Source organism: Salmo salar, chromosome ssa20, assembly GCF_905237065.1.
Source record: "Salmo salar chromosome ssa20, Ssal_v3.1, whole genome shotgun sequence".
In the NCBI taxonomy this organism is placed as follows: domain Eukaryota; kingdom Metazoa; phylum Chordata; class Actinopteri; order Salmoniformes; family Salmonidae; genus Salmo; species Salmo salar.
In genome coordinates this window covers 71,908,785-71,924,032 of record NC_059461.1, presented here as the reverse complement: position 1 = coordinate 71,924,032, position 15,248 = coordinate 71,908,785, and the positions used below count along the sequence as shown (strand labels likewise).

Genomic DNA, 15,248 nt, shown 5'->3' with positions numbered 1-15,248 from the left:
GAGGACAGGTGCCGTGATGGTGGAGTGTGTGTGAAAGAGAGAGAGCAATTGTGTGTGTGAAGTGCTCCCCCTGGCCAAGAGACGAGGCCGAGTGAGTGTGAGCCATGAAGAGAGGGAGGAAGATGAATTTCCAGACATTTATAATAGCTGTCACACCTTAACTCCTCTGAAGCAATTTCACATTTGAAAATGGGACAGCGGCTCAAATTAAAAATGACACATTTCTGCTGGCATCACACATTGCATTCAAATTTTCAGGTAAAACAGTTCCTGATTAAGGACAGAAACACTCTCCTTGTGGGTGATGGATATCACTCAGAGCCATTCTGTATGTGTTGCACCCACTCTTCAGATTTAGGAAGTGAGGACATTTTGCGAACTCACCTTTGAGGTTGAGTTTGAGTCTTGTGGTAGGACATTGGTGGACTGTGTGGTTCAGGGACAGACAGATAGACAGACAGTCAGACAATAGGACACAGCAGTGACAGCCATTCTGAGCTCTAACCACAAACAGACAAATGTGTTTTCCCTGAGAAAATGACAATAACAGATATGTGAAATGTTTTGATAAATGAAGGGGCCAACAAACAGAAGATAGGTCCCAATGAGGACTTGAGGAGGAATCTATTGATTTGTTTCTGTGGCCCATCCCCCCTCTTCATGTGTGTATCCATAACAGCAGTCTCAAGCTCATATATTGAAATAAAACTTGACAAAAAACAATTTGTGAAGTGTCGCCTGACTTCCTTCCTTACCTGATAGTGCCTCAAGATTTGTTTCAATACACGTAATTCAACTCCACAGTCTATATAATCAGGTGTGTACAGTGGCTTGCGAAAGTATTCACCCCCTTGGCATTTTTCATATTTTGTTGCCTTAAAACCTGGAATTAAAATAGATTTTTGGGTGGTTTGTATCATTTGATTTACACAACATGCCTACCACTTTGAAGATGCAAAATATTTTTGGTGAACAAACAAGAAATAACACAAAAAAACAGAAAATTTGAGCGTGCATAACTATTCACCCCCCAAAGTCAATACTTTGTAGAGCCACCTTTTGCAGCAATTACAGCTGCAAGTCTCTTGGGGTATGTCTCTATAAGCTTGGCACATCTAGCCACTGGGATTTTTGCCCATTCTTCAAGGCAAAACTGCTCCAGCTCCTTCAAGTTGGATGGGTTCTGCTGGTGTACAGCAATCTTTAAGTCATACCACAGATTCTCAATTGGATTGAGGTCTGGGCTTTGACTAGGCCATTCCAAGATATTTAAATGTTTCCCTTAAACCACTCAAGTGTTGCTTTAGCAATATAATTAGGGTCATTGTCCTGCTAGAAGGTGAATCTCTGTCCCAGTCTCAAATCTCTGGAAGACTGAAACAGGTTTCCCTCAAGAATTTCCCTGTATTTAGCGCCATCCATCATTCCTTCAATTCCTACCAGTTTCCCAGTCCCTGCCGATAAAAAATATCCCCACAGCATGATGCTGCCACCACCATGCTTCACTGTGGGGATGGTGTTCTCGGGGTCATGGGAGGTGTTGGATTTGGGCCAGACATAGCGTTTTCCTTGATGGCCAAAAAGCTACATTTTTGTCTAATCTGACCAGAGTACCTTCTTCCATATGTTTGGGGAGTCTCCCACATGCCTTTTGGTGAACACCAAACGTATTTGCTTCTTTTTTTTCTTTAAGAAATTGCTTTTTTTCTGGCCACTCTTCTGTAATGCCCAGCTCTGTGGAGTGTACGGCTTAAAGTGGTCCTATGGACAGATACTCCAATCTCCGCTGTGGAGCTTTGCAGCTCCTTCAGGGTTATCTTTGGTCTCTTTGTTGCCTCTCTGATTAATGCCCTCCTTGCCTGGTCCATGAGTTTTGGTGGGCGGCCCTCTCTTGGCAGGTTTGTTGTGGTGCCATATTCTTTCCATTTTTAATAATGGATTTAATGGTGCTCCATGGGATGTTCAAAGTTTCTGATATTTTTTATAACCCAACCCTATGTTGTACTGCTACACAACTTTGTCCCTGACCTGTTTGGAGAGCTCCTTGGTCTTCATGGTGCCGCTTGCTTGGTGGTGCCCCTTGCTTAGTGGTGTTGCAGACTCTGGGGCCTTTCGGAACATGTGTATATATACTGAGATCATGTGACACTTAGATTGCACACAGGTGGACTTTTTTAAACTAATTATGTGACTTCGGAAGGTAATTGGTTGGACCAGATCTTATTTAGGAGCTTCATAGCAAAGGGGGTGAATACATATGCACCCACCACTTTTACGTTTTAATTTTTTTGCTTTTTTTTTTTAAATAAGATTTTTTTTTTTCATTTCACTAAACCAATTTGGACTATTTTGAAATCCAAATAAAAATCCATTTAAATTACAGGTTGCAACGCAACATAATAGAAAAAACACCAAGGAAGATGAATACTTTTGCAAGGCACTGTACGTACACTGTTATTTTACACCTTTAACCACTCTATATAGGTTTCAGCCTTACATCAATTTATGTATCTCCTTTTTCATATCCTCTGAAGACAGTGCTTCTGCTTGATGTTATGTGAATGCTCATTTTGTTTCAGATTTTAACATACAGTATAATCATTATCTGGTAATGGTAAATCATATTTTCCTTTGTATAGTGATGATGATGATTCAAATGGCATGTGATCCAAAAAAACGAATAATTGTATAATTTCTTCTGTGAACATCTCTGACTTTTGGGGATGGGAATGGAAGTGTACCACAGAATAACAATACACACACTATAGGCCATTATATTCAACTTTGTGCATTTTAATTTTGTTGCATCTTCTGGCATACATTATTTTGCAAATATAACTCAAAAAGTTTAATCCCACACCAATTCAACTTTAAACAATATTCCATTTAAAATAAAAACAATGAGTGAAATGGTTCAAAACTGTTTATTTTATTTTTTCCAGACAAACACATCGATTTCTGGACCACAGTAGAGGATGGAAACCTTTCACAAACATTTTTATTATTATCATTATTTGAAAATACAAATATAAAATTACTTTCCACATCTGAGATGTGAGAGACCCCCATCCACTTCAGTTTATTTTACAACAGGGCTTGAGCAAGCCATACAAGAAGACCTGAAAGATGCTTTCAGAATTCAGTCCTATCAGTCAGCTCTCGCAGTAAAAAGTCTGTTAACATTAAAACATGGGCAAGTGTTAGGAATGGGCAAGGCAATCAGAGGTCGAACCCAAGAGGGAGCATGAGAGAAGAAAAGCCTCTGCTAAGGTAAGGTCAAATGTACTGTAGGACGAATGTTCACAAAGACGCACAGGACTTCTAATGACTGTACCGCTTCCCTAAACCCCCTGTACCCACCCACACACACACACACACACACTCTCTGCTCTAGCAGTGGCCCATGCCATGGTACTCACTAACCGACAATTTCCCGTTTTAAATAATTGTATTGTATGCTTTACCCTAAAGTATCAGTTACAGCTTCTTCATTTCATGTTTTCCAGTCCAGCCATGTTGCATCATTGGTAAACAATGTTAAGCGTGACACAAACATAATACAAACAGTGCTGCCTACGTAAACATTTCAGACAGCAAGGAGTTAATTTCATCTGAAATGAGGGTTCAGCCTCAACAAATAGACATGCGCAATAATATATCTTTAACATGTATATACATTCTGTACCTGTTATTACAGTAGGTATGTGTGCATTGTGTCTGTTAATTCAGTGATGGGATAATTGTTTGGCCATTGCCTAGCACTTGCCTCAAGATTCAAGTTTAAATGGTTACGGCAGTACGCTCCCAGTATATCATCCAACACCTTCCAGGTCTTTTTATTTCATTTTTTTTCTCTTTTTTGAAGATTTTTTACCAACAATTATCCAATGATTAAGTAGTCTAGCAAGATGTGTAACATTCATCAGCTGTAAACTGCTGTCCATGTGAAGGAAAAGTACAGCAACTACAGTGCCATGCTACCTTAAAGTCCAAGCTGTGAAATCAAATGTAAAAAAATCTACTAATAGAGATGGTATGAAATATTTTCAATGGATAGCCAGCCAACTTTTACTCTAATCAAATAGTAAATCAGGTATAGTGATATTGGTAGAGGGACATTTAAAACAGAAATGGCATCTTGCAATGTATAACAGATCCTTACATAGTACAAACATCACTTGCTCTCAGTGGGTACATACTGCTGCAATAATGCCCCGTTTACCAACAGGTTCCGACATGTGCCACATTTTGGCTCAGTCTTCATGAGAATGATGCGTACATCCTACCCTACCTCAACTCTGTGGTTCTATGATTTGCTTAAAATGAAATATGTCCTGTAGGTATCATTTCAATAAGCCCTTCATATAACAACTCATCAATAGCTTTGCACTGTCTTGTTTTCCTTTAGCAGGAGGGTCTTAAAGATTAAGTTATTGCACAGTGCAAATGTCTATACTAACAAGCAGGCTACCATCTGAATGAGAACACTTTAAATAAAGACTAAGCACTTGAATGAATCTACAATGTAAATGTTTCATGATACCCTGGTTTTGATTAAAGTAAAAAGCTGGTTCCAATGGTTCAAGAGTACAAAAATAATTCACTAAATTCTCAAATGTTGATAATAAACTCAAACTATAATATGAATTCATAAATATTAATAATTCATTAAGTAGACACCTAAAATGAAATACAACTGTATCCAAAAATAGTAGTGCCAGGGGCCACCGGGATATTGTTTAATAGTACAAACATCAAAACGAGTTTAAAATAATTATATTTATAATAGCCGTTATTGTTACCATTATTATCATTAGTCCGTTATAACTTTCTAAAAAATATGATTTCTCCATTAATGTAATAAAACCCATTGTACTCATAATCATAATTATAGCTTGTGTCCCTCTTGTGAAATAATAACAAAACTGGTTTGTATATCTAGCATTAGCTTTTAAGGTAGTATGGCACACCCCTTTTTAAACATTCAAGTGTGGGGATCAATGCCTTGTTTACGATTCGGTCTTACAGAAATTTCTGATTTAAATGTCCGCAATGATTGCTTTGGTTAGTTGAAACCATGTGAGATCAGTAAAACTGAAAATAGACAAATGGTATTGAAACGAATGTTAGCTTTTTTTTTTATAACTATGGTAATTAAGAAGAGAAAGCTCTATCCTTACTGGTCCTACATCTCCTGATAGCTACATCTTAACTACATAACAACTACCACTAATACTAGGAGAGAGTGAGACAGAGAAGGAGTGGGAGACAAAGAGGAAGAAAGAGAGATCAACAAATAAGTGTATAGCCACTACACTGGCATCAAAGACGGCACTCTGTTACAAGGTCATTTGCAGTTTTCTTTTTTTCACACATTACTGAAATACATTGATGATCAACATAAGATTACTGTATAAGGTGACAGGGAATGGAGAAAGAATCGGATGGATGTACAGTACATTCTAATATTGTTAGTATAATAATTATTATTAATATAATCATTAACAACCACAAAAATATTGATACAAATCCTTCTGATTAAAAATGTAAATCATTCAAGGGAACATACTTTTTTCTCTTTTTTGAATTCGTAACATACATGTTTTTATTTTAATTTGATTATTACTTAAACAAGTCCCCATTTTATTTTAAAAGAATCCAGCATTCTGCTTCAGAGGAACCATTTCTCAATCGCAACAAACCAGTCCCTACAGGAAATTAACATTTCTCAATCTCAACAAACCAGTCCCTACAGGAAATGAACATTTCTCAATCTCAACAAACCAGTCCCTACAGGAAATGAACATTTCTCAATCTCAACAAACCAGTCCCTACAGGAAATTAACATTTCTCAATCTCAACAAACCAGTCCCTACAGGAAATTAACATTTCTCAATCTCAACAAACCAGTCCCTACAGGAAATGAACATTTCTCAATCTCAACAAACCAGTCCCTACAGGAAATTAACATTTCTCAATCTCAACAAACCAGTCCCTACAGGAAATGAACATTTCTCAATCTCAACAAACCAGTCCCTACAGGAAATTAACATTTCTCAATCTCAACAAACCAGTCCCTACAGGAAATGAACGTGGTGACTACAGTTACTTGGCTAGGCCGAAATGCTCCAATCTATGGATTATGTATGGATTATACATGGATTGTATTTTTTATTTTTTTTGTTAAATAAATGCCCTTTGGGCAAAACAACTTTTTCCAATTGCAACAGTCAAGGCGCCTAATCTCTAATGGGAATAAAAAGTTATTCTTAAAAAACATTCCTTCATATATCATCTGATCAAGACCATTTTAAATATCCAACACTTAAATTGTGCAAATAGAATATGGTCACTTTCCTTCTTTGTCACAGTGCAACAACTTTTCTCATAATCCATTCATAATTTCAATCTGTTTAAATTTAAAATAAATGAATTTGTCATCTCGTCTAAGATAAAACTCACAGGACTGAGGTAATGATAGATGTTTTGCCTTCCTAATCACTTCAAGAAAACATCCCAATAAATGTATGTAAAATATATCAGAATTGAAATATTGCCTGTCACATTGAAAGCAGGCGCTCTGTTCAAAATGGATAAACAGAATTAATAAGAAAAACAAAAACTGAAGATAATCATAACAAAATGAAACAGTACGTGCAGATTGGTATGAAATGTATCTGGACATTAGTATTTTCAAACTAATACAAAGTAAAAGTGTGCTTTGGATTTGTATCATGTTCTTTTTTTATATAGTACTGACTTCAGTCACAGATACAGTAGCCTTTCACTCGCGAGAGTCTAGAAGAAGTTTAGCCGGTGTCCTCTGAGAGACATTGTGTAGCAATGTCCAGTGTTAACCTTGTCATCTTTTAGAAGCTGTGCACTTTTGAGCTCACTATGTAGAAGACGGAACAGTATGCTGGTATGACATTAGCACAGTAAGAAAGACAACAGTATATACAGAGCAAGCCAACAGTGTTCTTGTAGGATCGAGTGGGGTTATCATGGCATTTTGTGCTACAAATGGATTATGATACGACTTAACAGCATTAAATGTCCTCGTCTTTGACAGTTGCGCTCTTGCACATTACAGCCTTTTATGATGAACCATCACAAAAATATGGTTCTCTCTGAAACGATTATATGCAGTGACTTGAATAATATTTACAGTTATATTTTTCTTAAAATCTGAATTCACAAAGTATTAAAAGGAAAGGTTATTTTTTCCTGACAACAAAAACATTTGTAAAAAAGGACTGTGAAAATATTGTAGTCCTCTTATTGCCCAAAATAGGTAATTAACAACATTAAAATAAACCAAAAAAAGCTACTAAGATTTATTAGTTACTCTTTTAAAATTGAATTAACAACGCCTTTCTTCAGGCCTCATCAGTTCATGTCAGTTTTCTTGTATGTGCAAACTGACACCTGCATTTTTTCCATCACCAAGGGTAAAAGCAAACAACCATAGCAACATAGCAATCTCAAAAAAGGAAAAAAAATAACAGAAATAAGCCAGTTTACATAAATAGTTACTAATTTCAGAGAGGATCAAAAATATTGGAGTAAATTAAAATTAGAATTAATCTTCCCTTATTAATTCGAAGACTACACCGAAAATAATGAACATAAACTAAACAGATTTAAAATAAGGAACATTTAAAGGACAAAAAAACACCTACATCCTACACAAAGGTACTAGGTTACAGTTGGATATTAAGGATGTGAACGCCAGTTTTGGATTATAGTACAGCAGATTGTAGTTTATTTTTCTGAGATGATTTTGACATTTTCTTCAGTTCTTCTTCACGTGGTGCCACCTCCACTTTCCTCCTGTGGGTTAATGATGTAGTGCTTGGCGTTGGATGGCATCACCTGTTCACATAGCCAGTTAAAAACTCCGCCCGGTCTTCCCCGGGCCTCCTGAAATACTCTGCTGGAATGGGAAACAGAGACATTCAAACCAATAGTTAAAACCAAAAGCTCCCCCTTCTCTGTAACACTGATACAGTATGTCATATCTGATAGCCTTTCCCTCAACTGCCAATATTTTCTTCTGTGCCATTATATCTATTCGTTTTACATTTTCTCTTGATTCTGAAACATTTGATAGATGGTAGCACCAATTTTAGAGGTTCGAATTGGTTGAAGCAGCAGATGGTCCAAACTGAATCATCTCAAACCCAACCTCTGTTGGGGAGAGAGAGCAGAACGACTGCTACATCCCATGGGAGCATTTTCACTGGCAGAAAGATGGATGGCACTAGCCTGGAATACAAACTCAATTATTCTGTTTCACTATTGCTTCACTTCAAGAAAGGATTCCAGGCTAGGATGGTCATGGCAGTGAGACACCAGCCCAGACACAACATAGAGTACAGTAGTATCCCTGCTACCACACGACACAGAGTTTTATGGAAGAGGGGCAGCAGGCATGGACAAGACATCACTCCCATGTTAGTCTACAGTACATACAGCATGCACAGAGACAAGCAGTACCACCCAGCTACCAGTTAGATGAGGGGTTCGTTTTTTTAAAGCAGGTTTACAGAAAACTGCACTTTACTCTGTTGCCTTCTCTGATGGCTTCCACTGTGCTGTCTGGCCCTGTGTTTTTATACTGAACAAAAATATAAAGGCAACATGCAACAATTTCAAAGATTTTCCTGAGTTACAGTTCATATAAGGATATCAATCAATAGAAATAATTTCATTAAGCCCTAATCTATGGATTTCACATGACTGGGCAGGTCCATTGGTGGGCCTGGGAGGGCATAGGTCCACCCACAGGGGAGCCAGGCCCAGCCAATCAGAATGAGTTTTTCCCGACAACAGGGCTTCATTACATACATTAAATACCCCTCTGCACAACTTTACATGTTGTATTTATATTTTTGCTCAGCGTTTATACACTAGCAGTGAATTTCAACAACAAATGGTAATTGTTGTACAAAATGTACATCTCCCAGACCCATGGTGATCTATTTCAGACAGAAATACATACGGTGAAAACTAGAGAAACTGATGACTACATCTGCGTCGTCATTCCATTTCACAGCAGCACACGATAGGACACAGGGTGCTACAGTAAATCAGCGGTGACACCATGCAGTCACTCCCACCATGCAGTCACTCCCACCATGCAGTCACTCCCACCATGCAGTCACTCCCACCATGCAGTCACTCCCACCATGCAGTCACTCCCACCATGCAGTCACTCCCACCATGCAGTCACTCCCACCATGCAGTCACTCCCACCATGCAGTCACTCCCACCATGCAGTCACTCCCACCATGCAGTCACTCCCACCAGTCTGACACATTTGTCCAATGGAAGGTTTTATGAATAAGACTCAAGATGAGAGCTGGACTGGGGTGTCTCTGTCTGGGTTGATCAAACTCCACACAAAGCTGACTGCTTAAGAATGAAACTTCAAGTGGTGTACCCTGGACTGTTGCTGCTGGGTAGCTGCAGTAACTAACACTGCCCTAAGGCAAAGATTCTCACTGTAGAGACATACACACACACACTCAGAGTACAAACACGCAAGCACACTCACACTCCACTTGTCACTCTCATACTGTACTCAAACTGCTCAAAAATGTACTTTATAGACACACATGTTCGCTGATGTGGCTTCTAAATGGCTTCTAAACAGTCAGACAGTTATGTTTGGAGGTTGTTTTCATAAAGATACTCAGTAAACTGCGGCGGTGAGGGTAGAGACGTGGTCTCCAGAGGAGGAAATGACCCAGGTGAACAACTGCACAGATCCGTCTCACTCTCAACTCAAGCTCCAGACCAGTGTCCATATACAGTAGCACGTCAAATAATATATAGAATAACATGCCATTTAGCAGACACTTTTATCCTAAGTGAGTTACAGTCATGCATGCATACATTTTACTTATGGGTGGCCTCGGGAATTGAACCCACAACCCCGGCAGTGCAAGTGCCATGCTCTACCAACTGAGCCATACAGGACCACAAGAAACTGGAGTCTGTTCCCTGAATAGCCAAGGCCAACCCACCGCACAATATATGACTTGGTTATGACTCTTGTTTGATTGCTGAATTCCAGTGGAAAGCTAGCTACATTAAATCGGTAATACAAGAGAAAGCAACAGTGAGGAAAGCAACAGCAGAGTTTGCATAAACCCAGAACACCTTTCCTTTGCAGAATACTATCATATTTTATTTTAACAGAATGCATGCTTAGATTCTAGAAACAGGGTAACAAAGTGAAAATAATGGGGGAAATAGTGTCGGGGCGTTACAAGTTAGAAATGTGCATTTCACCATCTCAGGGTGGTTTCACAATGGAAAATGACAAACATTCACTTTTTAAAGGGTTTCAATATACAAATCCAAATACACAAAATAAGAATGCAGACATGTAAGCAATGTGTAGAAACCCTGTAAAAAGTATTGTCTTGTTTTTTGAGGGGGAGGATCTAAATCAGACAGAAAGGGAAAGAAAATATAATAGGAAAAAGACTAAAACATTATATAAATGACATAATAATACCTCAAATGAGATGGCAACCAACCACCTGTTAGGTTTCAATGGTATCCATTTGTAAAAGCGGTTGCAATCAACGGCCCCTAAAAGTGTACAGTTAGTACCTGTGTCAGTATGCATTTCAGGGAAAAAGGCAAAAAAGTTACCTATTACTGGTGAGTATATTTTATTCATAGGATGTGCTGCCAGCATGAATGGAAATGTATCTCGTTCATTTCCTCAAGTCAAGTTCGTTTTAGCCATCAGAACAGCATTTAGGCCCCAATTTGGTTCTTTAATTTTGAATGTGGAAAATGGCCACACAGAGGTGGGTCTCAGGCAGTCCCATTGTGGTGCTGCCAACCTGTCTGTGTCCTAGAGCAGAGCTCTCTTTATAGGCAGAATAAATTAAATCAAACTATTTCTAAAGAGTCGTGGACATGGAAACCGAAGAGGATGGTACCGCTGGGGTACATACTAAGAATGTATTTTTATTTGATAAGAAGCAGTGATTAAAACCAATTTAATTCTGCAGCAATGGACAGCAGTAGTAATTAGAATCGCATTTACTGAATTCACCAACAATAAGGATCCATTATAGCCATTTACTGCATTCACCACCAATAAGGATCCATCATAGAGATGTGGATAACTTGCTCGACAATAGGGGGCTAATGCTGGCTAAAGCAGGAGACTAATGTTGTTAACTTCAGATGTGTAAGTGTACTGTGTATGTATTGTGTGAACAAGGTTTTGTTAAGAAAGCATGGATCAGTAGAACTCTAATGTAATCACATTCATGCAACCACAAAAAACTATGAATCACCAGCAGAATCACAACACATGCAAAAATAACTTCAGCAATTATATCAAGGATGGAAAGAATGGAAACGGAAGTACTCCTCCAAAGCGAATGTGTCACCCAACCCAACCCATAATGTAGCTGAAACTGTGAACTTCAACAGCCAATGTCCAAAACATAGAATATGTGCCGCTACATAAGACAATCATAAGAACTGAACTTGAAGAGAAAAATATCAGCTATTTCATTCTATGTAGGTTGGGATAGCCATATATAGCAACAGCATGAAATATTTCTGACTAGGGATTTTGAGTGCCAACGGTGCCTGTCATTTCTGAAATATAGACAAGATCTTCTTTTTCAACCTACATTTCACTTATTGAGGTTGAAACTGTCTCTCAAAGTCAAGTGGAAGGTGACATTCCATTCCGATTCTAAATGATGGTTCAGCAGTTAGCTAATCTAATGAAAGCCCTCTCTGTTTCCAGAGTGGCGCTTTATGTGCCGACACGGTTCATTTAAAATGTCTCTAACATGCTAGGAATGCACCGGAAGACAAGGTGTTCAGTGGGCCAAACATACAAAAAGCCTTATTCAGTTTTCAGCACACCTTGATGTTGCATTTTGGACAGGAGTTCAAACAGGGAGAACTGTATTAATTATCGGTGTGGCAGAGTCCCTGGGTTTTAGTTACTCATCCATTTTAGTTGGAGCAGATTTTTCTCCGTGCTTTTTCCTAAGCTGGCTAAAATCCATCAATACCCTCATCAAAGGTTCCAGACTGAAGCATCCAACAGGGATAATGAATGTCAGTGTCTTCAAAGGACATGGAGAAAATATTCTTACGACAGTGGTTTAACGCACAAGGGGTTATTATTGTTGTATTGATTTACATAATGCATTTTGAATGAGGACCCTTTCAAAGGCTAGCCCTGGAATTCGTCTGGTGTGAGTCTACTCAAATCAGGCGTCACCACCACTGAAAAGGTGAAACAAAATAACTAATTGCAGGATTTTTTGACCTTCTGGCTGGCGCATGAACAGAAGTACACTGACACATCAGCGAGGTGATGACAGGCCGTTGTTTTAACGTTACTGCAGCTGACAGAAAACATGAAATGTGTGAATGAGGACGGAATGTTGGTAATGTACACAATCACACAGACCCAACTACGCGCCTGAGCACCTGTCTAGCACTTGTGTCTTATTTGATGTTTAGATGGCAAACATTCTCACTGCATTGCAGGCACATATGCATTGTAAATCTTTAATATGCCTAAACTCTGGCACAGTGACGCTGAACACACCGATTATGCCTGCATTGATGTTTGACTAAAGTGGTACAGAGTGACCAGTAGAACTTTGATTCGCAGAGATTGTAATCTGATGAATGTTTACATGACACCACCACGTTCACATACAGTAAGCACTACTTAATCTACAGCTCTCGTCTGATATATATTATACATTTAGCATAACAAACGGAAGAGCGCACAAGACATCTGTAGCATAATAAGCATACCTATCTCTTTTGTGGATAGAAACCATATCCTTCAGACTGATGAAATATCCTGACGATGAGTTGAAATGGGCTGAGAGAATGAACAAGGAATATGGTTGACAGCACAAAGAAGATGAAGGCGGTATTGGACGAGGTGGACGAGTTGCTGGAGTAAGCTATACTTACAGCAATGCTGTGGCCGAAGCCAGAGCCAGGCTGTGGGCTAGCAGCACTAATGTAGTTGCCCACACCGGAGTCCTGGCTGGGAGTGCCATAGAGGTCAGCCACGGGCCCGGGACTGTTGGTGCCGGGGAAGGCTCCGGGCCTGGCCTGGTTGGTGCCTGACGGAGGGGGGGAAGCGGGGGCGCCAAAATTGGGATGATCAACGTAGCTATTTAGGACTGGTGGTGTGCAGAGATGGATAAAAGCTAAGTTCGAAGCTGAGGCCTGGCATGCATAGTGGGAGAGACTATAAGGACACTGGTGACCTGCAAAACTACTAACCTGACCCTTACCTTAAACGGAAAAACAACTTTTGTATTTTTTTCATTAGTCCCATATAGATACAGTCCCAAAATGTTTTGCATGTCAACAGTCAAGTTATAAAGATATTGGAATTTCAAGAAGCAAAGTGTCACCAGCCACATTATCATGATGACGCAAAATACCAAATTATTTTATTATTATTATTATATTATTTTATTTTTGGGGGGGGGGGGAAATTAAATATCAGTTTCCAGGTCAGGAGTGTCCGTATAGCCTTTTCCATGCACAGTAAAATAAATCAAATCAAATAAAAATACTGGGCTGAAAAACACAAAACACAAATCTCAATACACTACAGTCAAACAGGAAATGATAACGTCAGAGAGGAAGAAGGAAGAGTGTTTATAGTTTACGTATACATTAATTATGCTCAATGCTTTGTTCCCCAGTTGAAATTGAATGTAACACAAGCAGAAATGTATTAATAATGTTTAAATGTGATGTTTGTATGAGGAGTCTGGTATAAACATATACAGTACCAGTACCACACCTACTCATTCAAGGGTTTTTCTTCATTTGTACTATATTCTGCATTGTAGAATAATAGTGAAGACATCAAAACTATGAAATAACACATATGGAATCATGTAGTAACCAAAAAAGTGTTAAACAAATCAAATAATATTTTATATTTGAGATTCTTCGAAGTAGCCACCCTACTTTGAAGAAGTTTTGGTTACTACATGATTCCATATGTGTTATTTCAAAGTTTTGATGTCTTCACTATTGTTCCACTATGCAAAAAATTGTAAAAATAAAGAAGAACCCTTGAATGAGTAGGTGTGTCTAAACTTTTGACTGGTACTATAAATATGCAAAATGTATACATATTCTACAAGCCATCTGACCAGCTCCAACTAAACACGGTTTTAAAAGAAGATGTAATTCAGGATGCTCATGCATGACCAGTTTTCTACTTTTAGATACTCTAAGCATTCATATTCCATGCAGACTACAAAATAGCGTAGAGTTAAGACAGTGCGAGAGCTGTTCTATAAAGGGAAGATATGAAGGCTATCTCTCTACACAGCAGCTGAAGGAGCTCATCTCAAGATCCTATAGGATGTAAAAACGTGGCAGAGAAAAAGTGACCCTCTTTGCGGGTCCCTCTCCTTATCACTTTTTTACATCTCTCCGTCTAGCGCTGCGTCGTGCGTCCGCCAGCGTCAAATATGACTGCCAGTTCATGAATCCCACTTTCATACAATAAATTGCTGCGGGGATTTGGGCACAACACCCCCTATCTAATCAACACCTGTCGCTAGGAGAGGCCCTCTCTCTCTCCTCCTTTAAATATATGATGGTGATTATCTTTCCCTTAGTGCCAGGGGTATCAGGCCTAGCTGGTGCCTGACAGCCAGGAAATTACACAGGGTGTCCTGGGTAATGCCTGCTAAAAGACTGCATCATTGAGTCACATTTCCACAGCAGCCTCCCACCAAGCCCAGCCGGCCCTTCCGCATAGAGCGAGAGAGAGACAGAGCACATTAAAGAGCAGAAAAATGGAGCCCACCACCCGCCCTCTGCATATCAGAGCTCATCCAGAGAGAAAGAGAGAGAGAGAGAGAGAGAGCGAAGAGAGAGAGAGAGAGAGAGAGAGAGAGAGAGAGAGAGAGAGAAGAGCACGAGAGAGAGAGAGACAGAGAGAAGTGAGAGAGAGGAGAGCGAGAGAGAAGGGAGCGAGAGAGAGAGAAGAGAGCGAGAGAGAAGGGAGCGAGAGAGAAGAGAGCGAGAGAGAAGAGAGCGAGAGAGAAGAACGAGAGAGAGAAGAGAGGAGAGAGCGAGAGAGAGAAGCGAATGAGAGAAGAGCGCGACAGAAGAGAGCGAGAGAGAGAAGAGAAGGAGAGAGAGAGAAGAGAGAGGGAGAAGAGTGCGAGAGAGAGAGAGAGAGAAGAGAG

At 39.3% G+C, this 15,248-nt stretch overlaps 1 protein-coding gene across 9 annotated transcripts in view; it reads right to left on the bottom strand.

The window, feature by feature from the left end:
* Positions 1 to 2,913: 2,913 nt before the first annotated feature.
* The window catches only part of LOC106581265 (RNA-binding protein Musashi homolog 2), a 403,525-nt gene continuing 391,190 nt past the window's right edge, over positions 2,914 to 15,248 (bottom strand). For 4 of the 9 annotated variants that reach the window (XM_045703899.1, XM_045703902.1, XM_045703901.1 and 1 more), the window contains one exon: positions 2,914 to 7,936. In XM_045703899.1, the coding sequence (XP_045559855.1) occupies positions 7,872 to 7,936 (65 nt within the window). In that variant the 3' untranslated portion in view covers positions 2,914 to 7,871. Of the gene's footprint in view, positions 7,937 to 10,528; positions 10,606 to 12,990; positions 13,146 to 15,248 lie in introns of all 9 variants that reach the window. The other 5 variants (XM_045703896.1, XM_045703898.1, XM_045703895.1 and 2 more) reach the window with 3 other exon arrangements.